The sequence below is a fragment of the Triticum urartu genome, chromosome 2, assembly GCF_003073215.2.
Source record: "Triticum urartu cultivar G1812 chromosome 2, Tu2.1, whole genome shotgun sequence".
NCBI classification, from domain to species: domain Eukaryota; kingdom Viridiplantae; phylum Streptophyta; class Magnoliopsida; order Poales; family Poaceae; genus Triticum; species Triticum urartu.
Genome location: NC_053023.1, coordinates 719,018,690 through 719,034,016, shown reverse-complemented (window position 1 = coordinate 719,034,016; position 15,327 = coordinate 719,018,690). Strand labels below are relative to the sequence as shown.

Genomic DNA, 15,327 nt, shown 5'->3' with positions numbered 1-15,327 from the left:
GCACAAAATAAATTAGTCCTCCCAATTTAAAGTAAATTGCTCAGAAAATTGATAATGATGTAAAAGAATCCTTTATTGATAAGTTGAGTATATGTAGTGTCACAACTTACAAGGGACACAAGTACATGCGCCGTTGGGGGGAGATGTGAGCAACTGTTGTATTGGTTGCCGAATTGGTAACCGCACACGTGGTTAGAGATAAAGCATGGACCAGTTTTGCAAAAAAAAGATACAACATGGATTAATGTGTAATAATTTAATGTAATTAATTTAGAAGTATTATTTATTACCAACATTAGTGTTCCGTCCGTATTTGTAAGGCTGGTCGTAATGGGAGTATCATAAGCGGTATCATGGATGCCAACTAGACTTTTTAGATGATGTGGCACACAATTAAATGAGGAAAGAGAGGGAGTGGTATCATATCATGATACAGTATCATATTAAATGTTGTACTACTTTGTGTCATACATGGCAATTAATAAGGCAATCTAAGATATTAACTTATGATACTATGCATTACGGAGGTAGTATCATATGCATGAGGCTAGTCATAGTGGGGTAACTCAGGTAGTAAGTTAACACATCCCAAGACAATTTTGCTTATGTGGCATGTATTTAATAAGGAAATAGGTGCTTGTGGTAACATAATATGTTACTGTAATATAGCGCTTTCCGAGGCAAAATGAGTCTATGAGCTAATAAATGAAGCAATCTATGACACTACTACTATGTTACTTTGCACTACAGAGGTAGTAATTTAGACTAGTGTCATATGCATGACACTAGTATAAGTTACTCCCCACTATGGCGAGCCTGATACTAGTATATGATACTCCCCATTACAACCAGCCTAATGACATCCAAAAGGCGCGGTCAGCGTTGGTCCTTGTGTCCATCCACATCACGTCATTCAGAGCCTGGTAAAGCAATTCATAAAAATATGATAGTAGTATGTCTTAAACTGCCCATTTGCACTTCTTTTTTGCCGGGTAACTCCCCCTTTGCACATTAGCCCTTCTTCTTCTCTCCTTCCTTCACAAATAGATCCTCATTTCTTTAGTCGGTAACCCCCAGGTTACTTCTTTTCTTCACGCTCAAGTCCAGTAACATATTGATGCAGCAGAAGCACTTCATCTCATTGATCCTTGATCAAATATGCTTACCTCCTTAAAACCTTTTTAAATACCATAGTTTTCTTTGTGTATGTGTGAAATACAACATTTATAGTCAAGCTCTAGATGTGGGATGAGAGAGATGTTTTCCTAAAAAAAAGCGCGTGCCATCCAAAAATAGTAATGGCGCCTTTGCTTCTTAGTATAAATATCATAGAAATAGAAAAATCATATAAAATGAGGTGGCATTTATATCAGGTTTTATAAAAAAAGAGATGTCATTCAATTTATATAATATGATTTTTTCCCCAATAGGTCTAAGATTTTTTTTTCTTTGAAATGTGAATGATAGAAACCAATGCTAGTACTAGAAATACATTCCTATAACAAAAGAGCTCTAAAGGATTTATTATTTTTTGTTTTTCTTAGGAGTGTTCTTCTAGCTTGTCCTCTTCGCTACCGTTTCTTGCACTCACTGGGAGGACTAAGAAAAGATTTAATTTTATTGTTGAATCCCTATAAAAACTCTACGAATTAAAAAATCCTAACTATTCTAGCCCACCAGATTCAAGTCCTAAACTTGACATTGGTACTCACATTTTTCTAGATTTATTTCAGTCTTTTCGGCGATGTTCGTTCAGTGGAAGGAGAAATTCTCGTCGACTACGAGATGCTTGCGGTGACTTGGTCAATCTATACCGGCTCAGTCTTTCGGAGGTGCTCATAAGGGTAGTGTATGTGTGCGTGCGTTCATGGGTTGAGTGTATGTGAGCGACTTCGATGGTACTGTGTGAAAAAAAAGAGTCCTAACTATTTACAATAGCTATTATTGGTCTTGATATGCATAAATTCAAAATTATGCTTCAATCCTCACGCATACTGTTCACATGTTGTTCGAGGTACCACCGATGGAGGTACTACCGATTGCATCATCTTCATGGATCAGGGGGAATTCAGCTCCACTCATAGAGGTGATTGTCTGAATCAATTGGAAAAAGCTACGATAATCAATTGGGCAGCGGCGCATGGCCCTAACGCGCCTCGGGCGCTATGAAAGCAATTTCCTGGAATTGCCGAGGTATGGGCCGGGGCCTCGGCAATGAGCACATGATGTTCTTGGCAAACCTCATCCGATCCACAAAAGCACAGGGAGTGTTTATTTCAGAAATTAAATCTTTTAAAGTTACTTCCCGTGATCTTTTGAATCGTTTTGATATCTCTGATAGTATTGTTGTTCCTTCGAGAGGATCATCGGGAGGGTTATGGCTGATGTGGAGCGATGAGCTGCTAGTTTTTGTATATAGCGCTACTTTTCATGCTATCTTAGCTAAAGTTGTTCATAGGGCCTCGGGTATTGAGTTTGGGTTAGTTTGCATCTATGGTGATCCATACCACCGCCGAATGAAGCCTATCTGGGATCAGATTGCCAATTTTGTGTATGGTAATATAGGTAAGCCTATGATATGTATGGGGGATCTTAATGACATCTTGTATGATATTGACAAGTGCAATTCTAAGGTTAATTACCATCGTATGTCTGCCTTTCGTGCCTTGATTAAAAACTGTGGTTTTTTTGACATCGGTTATAGTGGTCCGACTTATACTTGGCGTAATAGACAACACACGGCTAATCCTATTTATCAACGTTTAGATCGTTGTTTGGTTAATCCAGATTGGTGTGCTGTCTATCCTAATACGAAAGTGCTTAATTTACCTATTATTTTAAGTGACCATGCGCCTATTCTAATCTCTACTGAAGGGCAGTTTTATAGGCCTAAGCAATCGTTTAAATTTGAAAATTGGTGGCTGCTAGAAAAGGACTTTCATGCTCATGCGAAGGTAGCCTGTTACAATACCAGGTCGACCTCCTTTTCGGCTAGGACATCTTCCCTTGCAGGGTCTCTAAAAAGATGGTGCCGTAAGAAGAAACCCATTCAACAAGAGATTCAGGACATTGAGGAGCAGATCAATCAAATACAATTCAAGCCTCTTCACGAACAAAATCTTAGGTTGGAAAATTCGCTTAGAATCAGGTATGAGCAGAATCTCAACAAGTTGAATCAATTTTATAAACAAAGAGCTAAAAAACACTTTGCTAAAGGTGGTGATAGAAATACTAGATTTTTTCATCAAGCGGTTCTCAAAAGGAGGAAAAGAAACACTATTGTATCCATCAAAGATGAAAATGATATTGTCCATTTTAAGCCCACTCAAATTGCTAATACTTTTGTTAACTATTTCAGATACATTTTTTCCTCCTCTAATAATAATGTGGGCAGACCTTTCCTCGGGACTCAGCTGTTGATTCAGCCAAACGACTTCACTTATTCCATCCCAGATAAACAAGAAATATTGCAGATTCTGAAAGAGATGAAGCTTAATGCATCACCGGGACCGGATGGTTTCAATGTTGAGTTCTACCTGGCTACATGGGACTGGATTGGAGAGGATGTCACTACCCTTGTAGATGAGTTCTACCACACAGGTATCTTACCCCCTCATATTAGCGATACTAATATTGCCCTAATTCCTAAGAAGCTTGTTCCTCAGCTTCCTACAGACTATAGACCCATTAGCCTTTGTAATGTTATTTATAAAATCATTGCTAAATCTTTGGCTAATAGGCTCAAACCTCATCTTCCTGATTATATTGATCCTTCGCAGCAAGCTTTTATAGAAGGGCGTAGAATTAGTGATAACATCATTATTGCTCAGGAGATCACTCACACTTTTACTTTAAAATCTTGGGAACATCAAGCCTTCCTACTTAAGATTGATCTTGCTAAAGCTTTTGACCGTGTTGAATGGAACTTCATTGTCTCTGCTCTCTCGCGTAAAGGGTTGCATGTGCATTTCATCAATTTAATATATGCTTGCATCTCTACTCCGGTTTTCTCTGTCATTATCAATGGCCAAGCTTCTCAGAGATTCAGAAGTGAAAGGGGTATTAGACAAGGTTGCCCTCTCTCTCCTTATCTCTTTGTTCTAGCAATTAATGAACTTTCGCTTGCCCTTAATGATGCTTTGGCTGCTAACAATCTTGAGGGTATCACCCTTGGACCAAATTGCCCTCCTGTCCACTCACTACTTTTTGCAGACGACCTTCTTGTGTGCGGAAAAGCAAGTATGAGGGAAGCTCAAGCCATGGCTCAAATTATTCACCAATTTTGTGCTGCCTCAGGTCAGACTCCTAATTGGGCCAAATCTGCAATTCTTTTTAGTGGTCATGTTAATCAGATGGTGGTCTCTGAAATTCAAAGAGTTATCCCTGTCCCTATCATGGATGAGAATTTCACTCACCTTGGCCACCCTCTTATTCTTCCTGCTAAGAACAGGACAGCTGCTTACAACTTTGTGTTGGACAAATTTTTGGCTAAACTTCCAGGATATAAGGCCAACATGCTTTCCCATGCAGCTAGATTGGAATTAATTAGATCTGTTTTCTCTTCCATTTCCGGTTTATTACATGTCTAACATATTGTTTACCAAGAAGTTCATTGCTAAACTTACCGCTATCATTAGAACTTTTTGGTGGACATGAATTAGAGAAGACAGTTCATCAAGAGGTCTTTGCCTTCAAGCTTGGAAGGATATCTGCACATCTAAGCAAGGAGGGGGTCTAGGTATTAGAAACCTTCAAGCTATGAATCAAGGTTTAATTTTGGCTTCGGCTTGGAGAATTGCAAACTCCCCAAATTCTCAATTGCATCTTGTTCTCAAATCTAAGTACTTTTCGGACTCCTCTTTCTGGACTGTCACTTCCAATACCCCTAAATCTGCTTTTTGGTCCCCTGTTATCAAGTTGTTCCCTAAATTAAAAGCACACTCTTTTTACCACATCACGCAAGGAAACATTTTCATATGGAGTACCCCCTGGTGTTCAGCCTGGTCTGATATTCATGATCATCTCATCATCCAACCTAACAATTTCACTTACCCTGCTAAAGTTAGGGATCTTTGGATTCCAGATCAAAAAGTCTGGAACAATGATTTAATTCGATCTATTTTCCAGGAGCCTACTGCAACAATCATTACTCAAACTAATATTATTCCAGATGATTGTGCGAATATATTATGTTGGGATCTCACGCCTAATGGTAAGTGCAACGCTAAAAGTACATACAAGTTATGTTTGTAGGATATACAAAGACATCCCAGGAATCAACCTGGTTAGGTCTCTACACTAGTCAAAGATTTACTCAAGCAGGTTTGGAAGCACAAGAATATTCCTCATAGGGTTCAAACATTTGCTTGGAGATTACTTCGCAAGGCCCTCCCTACAGGTTTGAGAGCATCTCGTTTCTCTAGTCATATTGATAAAGAGTGTTGTCGCTGTGCTCAAGATGAGGATGAATTGCATTTGTTTTTCAATTGTGCATTTGCTAGGGCTGCATGGTTTGCGCATCCTTGGTATCTTAGGACTGATATCTTAACTGAAGATCATCATTCTATACAGGCTCTTATCCATGCTCTTCTGACCATGAACCACTCTCATGCATCAATCCCAAATATTTTTAGTTTCTTATGGTGCATTTGGAAATCAAGAAATGATTGCCTTTTTGGTAGAAAAAATTCTTCTCCTCATCAGGTTTTTATGGCTATAATGGCGTTGGATGAAAGCATTAAACTTAATGACGCCTCTCCTGATGGTGCAAAGACTTATTCTCTCCAGCAAAACATTACAAACTCCACTCTTTTGCCGCTGCAGGGACAAACTATTAGGACAAATCTTCTTATTTCGGGGGTAAAAATTTATTCTGACGCTTCTTTTAAATGTAGAAAGATCCCAGGTCTAACGCATGGACAAACATCCACAGGTATTGGTGTCTTTTTTAATTTTTTGCAGGATCAAAGGAGCATACAGGTCCAAATTCAAGCCTCGACCGAGCCCACCTTTTCTCCATTACAAGCAGAAGCACATGCCCTTGTTCTTGCTGCGAGGGTGACTCAACTTTTGCAAATTAGCCAACCTACCTTCCTCACTGATAATCTCTCTTTGGCTAAAGCAGCAGCAAGCAAAAATGTTTTGGCTGATGTGATTCCTTGGTCGATCAGAAAGCTCATTGCAGAGTTCTACAACACCACTCGACAGTTGCAATCGCAGGTATTCCATATATCCAGAGAAATCAATGGCATAACCCACAATGTAGCTCATCAGGTTCTGACCAGAGCAACAGGACCTGTTTTTAGTTGTTTTAGTTCAACTCATTCTCACTCAACTTGCCCTGTCATCTCCACTATGTCTTCTTGCAACATTCAGGGAGTTGTAATTCATGCTGTACACTGTTACTGAGTTGAATGAAGTTGGCACCATGGGTGCCTTTCCCGTTCAAAAAAATAAAAATAAAAAAATAAAATAAAATCCTCACGCCGAAGACCCGGAGTCTGATGAGTCCTACATAAAACCGACTCTCCCTCGTTTTATGTTCCAATCCCATCAACAAACCCCAAACCCGTACCAAAATCCCCCACAACTCGCCGAGCCCAAAACCCCAGCCCTCGATCGACCACCCCGATCGATGGCGTCCGGCGAGGCATCGGCATCGGCATCGGCGTCGGCGCCCCCGCCGGCGGATCGAATCCGCGTGGTCGGCGCGTGGGCCGGCCCCCTGGAGGTGGAGCTGGGCGCCTGGACGGTGCCGATGCTGCGGGCGGAGGTGGCGCGGCGGGCCGGGGACGTGGAGCCCGACCGCGTCGGCCTCATCTTCGGCGGCCGCGTGCTCAAGGACGACCCCGCCGGCGTCTCGCTGCAGCAGGCCGGCCTCAAGGGCAACGCCAAGGTGCTCTCCACCCTCGCCTCCCCCGATCGCGGCAAGGCCCTCGCCGCCGAGGCCGCCGCCGCGGCTGCGGAGGAGGAGCACTCCAACAAGCTCGTCAGGCTCTGGTGAGGGTCGCTCCGCTCCTCTCTGATCGAATCCCGAGGGGTATTTTGGATTTCCAGATTCCTGCTCTGTTTCCCCTGTTTTCGGCGGAAAAAAAAATTGCAGTCGCCGCGAGCAGGATCTTCGCTTGGCAGTCTAAAATTATGAGCACCGATGCCATTGTTTTATTCTATATTATATTAACCGCGGGACAAAAGATAAGATCGCACTCTCCGCCATTAGGATGTGTCTCCACATGGTGGAGGCACACATTATTGTCAATTCGATAATTTACATCCATAATCAGTTCTATGTTATGTTATGTAATGTAGAACATGCTAGTAACACAAAGTAGTGTGGAAGCAAGTGTTCCTTTCTCGGTAAGAAGAACACAATGTACAGTCTGTATGATTCAGAAACTCACAAATTCAGTAACTGAAGATAATGAGTTGTGGGATAGAACTCCTACTGCTGCATGATTACAGATAGGTGCGTGCCTTGATTGAAAGTGTGATGGTGATGGTTAGTTGCATGTTTTCTATTGTATAAAATGTTAGTAGCACAAGATAGGTGGAAAGCAAATGTTTGTTCCTCAGTAATAGATTACCATAATGTTTTGTAGGGATGCTGCACAAGCATTATCTCAAAGGCATTCAGATGGCTCTCTCCTTGATGAAAACTTCAACATAGCTCTCGAGGACCAGAGCGGACAAAAAGTGATGTTTGGATCTGCAGATGATATGAAGTAATATACATTGAACCTTCTGTTCAGTCGTTTTCTCATGTAGTTTGTACTATTCAGCTCATCATGTGTGCTATCTCTAGGGCTTTGAAGATGGCTCTAATGCTTCATCAAAAGGCAAAAGTTCTTATCAAGAAGAACATGTATAAGGAGGCACTGGATGTTTTGATGATGTCCGAGGTATATACTGCCTTATGTGATTGTTTTTGCCCTACTGTAAGAAGCATGCCTGTTAATTAGCTGTATAATTACTGACCCATCTGTTGTGTTGCCAGGAAGCCTTCGCTCTTTGTGACAATAAACTCATTGAGGTAACTTGAATCGTGAGAAGAATTATCTGTTACCTCTGTCAAATAGAGTGCTGAAGTATTTTACTTACACTCCATTCATATTCTGCAGAGAGTTGATAATGTGCCAATGCTTCAACTGGATATAGTCTGGTGCTATTTCATGCTTCGTGATGTATCACGCTTAGAAGTTGCAGGGGCTCGCCTAAACAAGGCCAGGGTAGGATTTGAACTCTCACACGGTAAAGATTCCACGCGCTTCAGATTACTCCAGGCAGCCCGTCATGCAGATCTGGCTCTGTAAGACTCTTACCATCCTTTTTCTACTATCCTTTTTCTATCTCTTTTTTACTATACAGTTGTTTGGAGAGAGTGGGTATTTTCATCGAGGGGTAGATAACTAATTGCTGCATTTAGAAAGAAAGAAGAGCTGAAAAGTAGAGGATCACCAGTTCATAGTGTAACCAACTAGTGGTACCCACAATGTGGCACTATGGATGTTGCATGCACACCTCTAATTTGATCTTTGTTGGATTTTTGTTAAGATAAATGTTTAGGATATTAGTGGCGGCTCTCCCAAGAGTGAGACCTGTTAAGCATTCTAGCTTTAACTTACATTGTTTCCTGATGTATCAAAACTTCTGCCCATGTAACAGCTATGTAAGGCTGGAGCTTTTGGAAGGAGTGGTAGCATATTATAATGGTAATACTGAAAAGGCACGTGGCTCTCTCAGTTCTGCACAATCTAAATACATGCAGGTAAATTCTGTTTGTTGTCAGTTTTAGTATCTTATTTTGTACTTCTTTGACCTTAGTACCATATTAGTGCTGCTACTAAATGAGTAAATGCATGTTGATTTAGCTGCAAGTACCAGATGAAGCTATAGCAATGTTAACGGATATGGGCTATGACGCACGAGCATCAAAAAGAGCACTAAAGATGACTGGCTATGATATTCAATCTTCTGTTGATCTCTTGTGTGAGGAGCGTGAAAAGAAAATTCGTAGAAGGGAGCAGGACATCGAGACACAGAGAGAGATAATGTAACCTTCACATTGAGAGGCTTACTTTCCCTTCTATGTATCATTCTCCTTTTCCTTTTTTGCTGACTTATGCACATTTTGTTTGGCGTTATCCTAGGGAACAAAGGAGATATGGTAAAACTCCCATGAACAAGGCAGTTGATATGCAGAAGTTGAAAGGCTTGACTACTATCGGGTAAGAGTGTTTTGGTCTTATATTATACGAATCACATGTATTTGAGAAATAGATGTTGATTTTATCATGAAATCCCCATAGTCCTACATTTGAGGATCAGATGCCTAATGACCAATCTGGCTTTATTGCACCATGCTTTTGCATCAATGTTTGTCACTGGGCTCTTTGCCACTTCTAGCGAACTATGCTTGTTATGGGTTGAAAGTCCAAACAAGAGGCTCTCAGTCAGTTAGTACTATGTAAAATAACAAAATAGATTGTTTTAAGTAGACCACCAAAATCGCAAGCACCAAGCAGGCCCTAAAAACTCAAAAACTTTTTTACCAGATTGTCAAGAAAGTGTAGTTGAAAATCTACGTGTTGTTCAGTTGAAATAAATATTTATTAGGGAACAATGTTAGTGATGAAAGGCAATGGAATTCGTTCATTTCGTTCGTGTGGAATGATTTTCTTAGTTATCGTAAGTTTTGCCATGTCGTTCATGTTTCATTGTATCCAATGTGACATGTTCTATGGAGAGCGGATTTTCTGCACCTGGATGCACAGAGTATGCACCTGATGATTTGAGTTGAATCAAAAGGGACACTTTAGTTGTTAAAAAGAATGAATTTTATTGTTGGTGCACGATGTTGGAACAGGTGAAACCTGCCAATTTTGGGCAACACATATTGTCAATTTGTATACTGAAGAAAATGAAATGAACTAACTTAATCTTTTGGTGTGGACCCGACTGAGTATGACGACGATAGCATAATATGTTGCGCAGCATGGTTATCTAGCCATAGTAAAATATGGCTATTCAGCTAGTTTACACAGAAGGTCTGGCTCCCATCTGCTAGATAAATTAATTCACTAGCCACCATGTCTTCAAAGGCAATATGGCAGTCATATACCACCATGAGCGAGCAGAGTCCGGTCACCGGGGGATAAGCTTGGCGATAGCGAGAGTGATATTGCAGAGCTGGTCGACCTCGGTGTTGCGCGCCATGAGGATGCTCTGGTGTTCTGGTGAGTCCTGGCACCCCTTCTGGCACAGCTTCACCTCCGCCTGGCCTGCAGATACCAGCACCTGCGACTCGTCGTATGCCCCCATGTCCAGCGCGATTGTCGCGTCTGCCAGCTGCTCCACGGCCGCCTCATACCTGCATGCATATATATGATCGATAAAGCATGCAATCCATGATTCATCGTTAAAGTTGCCTTTGGTGATCACACATGTACGTCAGAGCTAGCTGCTTACCGCTCCCCACAGCCCTCGAGGCATTGTTGCAGCTGCGCCGTTTTATTGAAGTTGTCATCTTCATCGATGTTCGTGAGGTATGTGGCTGTCTCGGACGCGTTCTTCTGGACAGCCAGGATGGCCGCCCTGGTCAGGCCCACAGCATCAGCCGTCAAGGAGGACCGGTCCGGGGAGAGCGTCGCCATGCAGAGGTCGTAGAGCTTGGTGGTCTGCTTGCAGGCGTCCTCGATGGATAATGACCCGGTGGTCGACGGCGCCGCAGGAGGGGAACCAGTAGATTGGGGCAATGCGATGGTGAGGAGAAAGGGGAGGATGAAACCTATGGCTGCGTAGAAGGATGCCATTGGGAGGTTTGGTTTGCGCGCTTGCGATGTTGCTCAAGTTAGACGGGACGCTATGCAAGGTCCTACTTATATGGTAATGCGTTTGCCTAAATAAAGACAGGTTAACAGAAAGTGCCTGCGTCCTGTCCATTTTTAGGGGTTATTCTTTACGATGGAGAGGAAAAGCATGGACCTCTTTATTAGGAGAGCCAATGCGAATATTGGCAGTTGTGTCACAGAGTGCGCGTGACAGAGAGTCAGACACATAGCATGACAGAGAGTCAGACACATAGAGGTAGCAAAAGATAGCATTTTCAGCTGGTTAAACTTTTTATGAGAAACAACAACAGAAGTAAAACAACAACTATAAATGTAAACAGTTTGTCTTTTTTATCTAGCACATAAATAGATAGTTTTATTTTTGCACCAACACTTGCAGATTCGAACTACATCCAACAATGTACATGTATAAGTTTTGTCAGAACTTCTCAAAACATGGAAGTGGGCATTCTCACCAGTGTGTGCTGCACGCTCAAGTGCACTGATGCATTTTCGTTTATATAAAGCAATATTGGAAGATTATGTTTTATGAAGCAATATAGGATTTATTTTTTTGGTCCCATTTTTTATATTATTTTTTTACTGGGAATCGAAATCTTAGATGGATCTAAAGGTTATTTAGATTTCACACATCTATTCCTAGCAGCCATACATTGATTTAGACGTGTCTTTAGTTGTCTTGTGGAGAAAGTGTAGTATAGGAAACTTCATGCTGATACTTGTCCTGTTTCTGTTTGTAACCGATCAGTTTTAATTTTGCAGGTTTGAGAAGTACCTTGCTGCAGAAGCACTCCGCATAAATGAAAATGACGCTGAGAAAGCGTTAGATCTTTTGACAAATCCTGAACTGAACTGTGCCCTACAAGTAGGCGTTATTTGCCTCTTTTTTCTTACTCCTATCCTACCAAGATGCTATGCAGTTTTTAACATTTCCTTTTGTTCTGTCATTTCCACTCTAGAGTAAAATTCAGTCAAGGAGGAAACGACCACTTCATGGTATGTATGGGTTTAACACATTCGTCATTAATCTAATAAATTGCATCGTCACAGATGAAATAGACTTACATCCCCTTCTACGTCTTGCCAGTCTTGGGTGCAGGACCATTGGGAGCCGGGGCTGCTGCTGCTGTGGCTGCCACAGCGGGGGGTAATGCCCCACCACAGATCCCAGATCTAAACGCTGCCGAGGGCGACAATCAGGAGCAGCTTGTGAACAACGAAGAAGAAGCTGCGAACAACGAGGCAGAAGCTTTGCCCAACGACGCAGAAGCTGGGGCCAATTTAGAAGCTGTGAACCAAGATCAAGACATGGGCAACGAAGAGGAGGAGGATTTGGTCGAGGAAGAAGCGGGCGCGAGTCATGCGCAAGGTCCGGTCAGGGACGTGGCGATGGAGAACGAGCTCGCCAACGAGCTGACGGGTGATGCCCTGGACGACTATGACATTGACGTCGCCAATGAAGGGCAGGCCATCGCGGAGTATCTGAGCCTTCTGGAGTCTGCCGCCGCCGCTGCTGCTGGTAGCTCTTGATTTGCAGAGAATATAGGTATCTTAAAAAGCTTCAGGTGGAAGGAGAATAGCCTCAGCCCGGGAGTTCGTTTACTTGGTAGGGTTCGATCTGTACATATGAATATGGTGCTACCTTTTGTGAGCTACGTGACACGTGAAAACCTGTTACCGTCGTGCCGAAGCAATTAATTTATGGACCGCATCTCACTGTATTACGAGTTCCTTTTCTTCTGTAAATCTTGAAAAGTCTTAGTAGATGGTTTTATAAGGATAAATACCACCGCATATTTTTCATTTAAAATACTGCTAGCTGCTCAATAGGTTTACTGTACCACGTCCTCTGTTGTAACCGTTTTTGTAGCACGTCTTCTGTTAATAGCAAATCCGTGGATATTAATAGCAAACAGCGCATGTGCTAAAAATCCAAGAATTTTTTTTTCTTTCTGTGTAGCTAGCATCTTAAATTACTCACATACAATGGAGCACATCCATATGTAATCTCTTGGAGGCTAGAGCCCATGGAGTTTGGATGCTTGGAGCCCAAGCTCCAAAATGAATTACCTTTTGAAATCATAGTGCAAGCATGGGTAGAAATCGTCACTTTTGAAAATTTACATGAATTACCTTTTGAAAATCCATGAATTTGTTTTTGTGTGTGTGTGTTCACATCTTAAATTACTCCTATGAAAATTCACACACATGTAGAGCACATCCATATGTACATGTAGATTTTTTTTAATCTTGATTTTTTTTTCGGATTTTCAAAAATTGGGCTCCATTGAGGTTGGAGCCCAAGCTCCAAAATGGATCACCTTTTGAAATCATGGTCTAACCATGGGTAGAAATCGTCATTTTTTGAAATCAGTAGAAAAATGAAGTTGTTGTTCAAGGGAGCATTGCGGACGAGAAAGGAATTACATCACCAGGATAAATAGTTTGAGGTTGGTACACCATACAATTACACCTTCCAAACCGGATATACAAATCTTACAAGATGAATATCAAACGGAAAGACGATAATAGTAGTAATAGTAATAAAATAAATGTAGTAGTACTAAATGAACAAACAAGAAGCGAGTGGCTTCATCGGCCGAACAACAACCTTGATTTCAAACTTGTGGCTTAAATTATGCGCGTCGGATGTGGAATGGACGGACGGATCAGGCGCAGGTGTAGCCCGGGGGCACGGCGCAGCCGCAGTCATTGACGAGCAGCTGGAGGGCGAGCGGCACGTAGAGCGCGAGGTTGAGCACCTTGGCCTTGATGGCCGTGCAGAGGCACGCCGCGGCGGTGAGCCCGGCGATGCCCTACACGAGAGGGCAGCACTTGACGCTGGCGTCGCCGATGTGCAGCTCGTTGCCGAGCAGGTCCAGGCACACGCCCAGCTTCAGCGTGTCGATCGGGCACGTGTCGGAGGAGGGCGTGGGGCTCGGCGTGGGCGTCGGGGGAGACGGCGTGGGGGTCAGGGGTGAGGGAGGGCACGCCTTGCGTCCGCCGTGGCGGGTCTTGGGGGACGGGGAGCCGCCGATGACGGGAGTCACGACGCCGATGGCGGGAGTGACAACTCCCCCGACGACCGGGACGCCACCAACCTCGCCGCCTACGGTGCCGACGACAGGAGAGACCATGCCACCAACCTTTGCACTAGAATGAAATGTTGTGTGAGCTTTGTACCGATTTTGAGATTTATGTTGTGAGCATTGAACTGCAAAAAATGCCATGTTTGGTCCCTGTAATGTTCATTTGACAGCAATGTGATAAATGCCATGTATGTGAGCATATGTCCTGGAGTGGCTGCGCCTGCGCTCTGGTGTGGTGATCGACCCCGCGCTAGTCACATCAGATCTAAGAGCATGCATGCCACTGGAGATCGCCACGTAGCCGCCACCGTCACCTGCAATTGGTCGGAGTCGCTGCCCTCGTTGAACAACACATCTCCGTCAGCATCTCCGGTATGTTGTACTTGCTCGTTCCGGCTCCGGTGGCCCAGTATGCGCCATGGGTAGACGCCGTCGACGGCCACAAGTGTTGGTGCAGGTCGCGCTTCACTTCATGGCGAGTTTTTTTCATCCAAGCTGTCTGATCGAATCCGCCGAGACACAGAGCAGAGCACGCTAGCCGGTTGAAAGTTGAAACACACACACTGGTTAGATCATAGATGCACCAGTAGTCTAGTATATACACGAGGACTTTGACAGATTGATTCTGGCCTCCGGCTAGACGTATACAAGTACTCCCTCCGTCCGCGAATAAGTGTACATTTAACTTTTGTTCTAAATCAAATATTTAAAATTTTGACCAACTTTATAGAAAAAATAGTAGCATATGACATCAAATTGATATATTATAAAAGTACATTTCAAAACGAATCTAGCGATACTAGTTTAGTATCATAAATACTTTTACATTTTTCTATAAAGTTGGTCAAAGTTTTAAAATTTTGACTTAGGATAAAACCTAGATCTACACTTAGGCCTCTCTCAATGCTTCACCTTGTACAGGTGCTAAGGCTGCCATGTAGGCAAAAAAGATAATGTGGCAAGGTAATTAAGAGGAGAGAAATGGGTGTTGTCGGTGTCAAAACCGGCGGATCTCGGGTAGGGGGTCCCGAATTGTGCGTCTAGGCCGAATGGTAAAAGGAGGCAAGGAACACGATGTTTTACCCAGGTTCGGGCCCTCTTGATGGAGGTAAAACCCTACGTCCTGCTTGATTAATATTGATGATCCTGCTTGATTAATATTGATGATATGGATAGTACAAGAGTAGATCTACCACGAGATCAAGGAGGCTAAACCCTAGAAGCTAGCCTATGGTATGATTGTTGTATGATGAAGTTGTCCTACGGTCTAAAACCCTCCGGTTTATATAGACACCGGAGAGGGTTAGAGTTACACAAAGTCGATTACAATGGTAGGAGATCTTGAATATCCGCATCGCCAAGCTTGCCTTCCACGCCAAGGAAAGTCCCAT

The 15,327-nt window shown here is 42.8% G+C and overlaps 2 protein-coding genes and 1 pseudogene across 2 annotated transcripts; 1 reads left to right on the top strand and 2 right to left on the bottom strand.

Moving 5' to 3' along the window:
• Positions 1-6,533: 6,533 nt before the first annotated feature.
• LOC125540099 (NEDD8 ultimate buster 1) lies at positions 6,534-12,568 on the top strand. The gene is made up of 11 exons (XM_048703688.1): positions 6,534-6,999; positions 7,599-7,721; positions 7,802-7,898; positions 7,994-8,029; positions 8,118-8,305; positions 8,662-8,764; positions 8,868-9,049; positions 9,147-9,224; positions 11,610-11,712; positions 11,807-11,843; positions 11,935-12,568. The coding sequence occupies exons 1-11, from the start codon at positions 6,539-6,541 to the stop codon at positions 12,375-12,377; spliced, it is 1,851 nt and encodes a 616-aa protein (XP_048559645.1). The 5' UTR covers positions 6,534-6,538; the 3' UTR covers positions 12,378-12,568.
• LOC125540100 lies at positions 9,854-11,598 on the bottom strand. Its single transcript, XM_048703689.1, has 2 exons — positions 10,465-11,598; positions 9,854-10,366 (listed from the first exon to the last, which is right to left on the bottom strand). The coding sequence occupies exons 1-2, from the start codon at positions 10,806-10,808 to the stop codon at positions 10,141-10,143; spliced, it is 570 nt and encodes a 189-aa protein (XP_048559646.1). The 5' UTR covers positions 10,809-11,598; the 3' UTR covers positions 9,854-10,140.
• An 828-nt stretch (positions 12,569-13,396) lies between the features above and the next one.
• Positions 13,397-14,077, bottom strand: LOC125538158 (annotated as a pseudogene).
• Between the last annotated feature and the right edge of the window lie 1,250 nt (positions 14,078-15,327).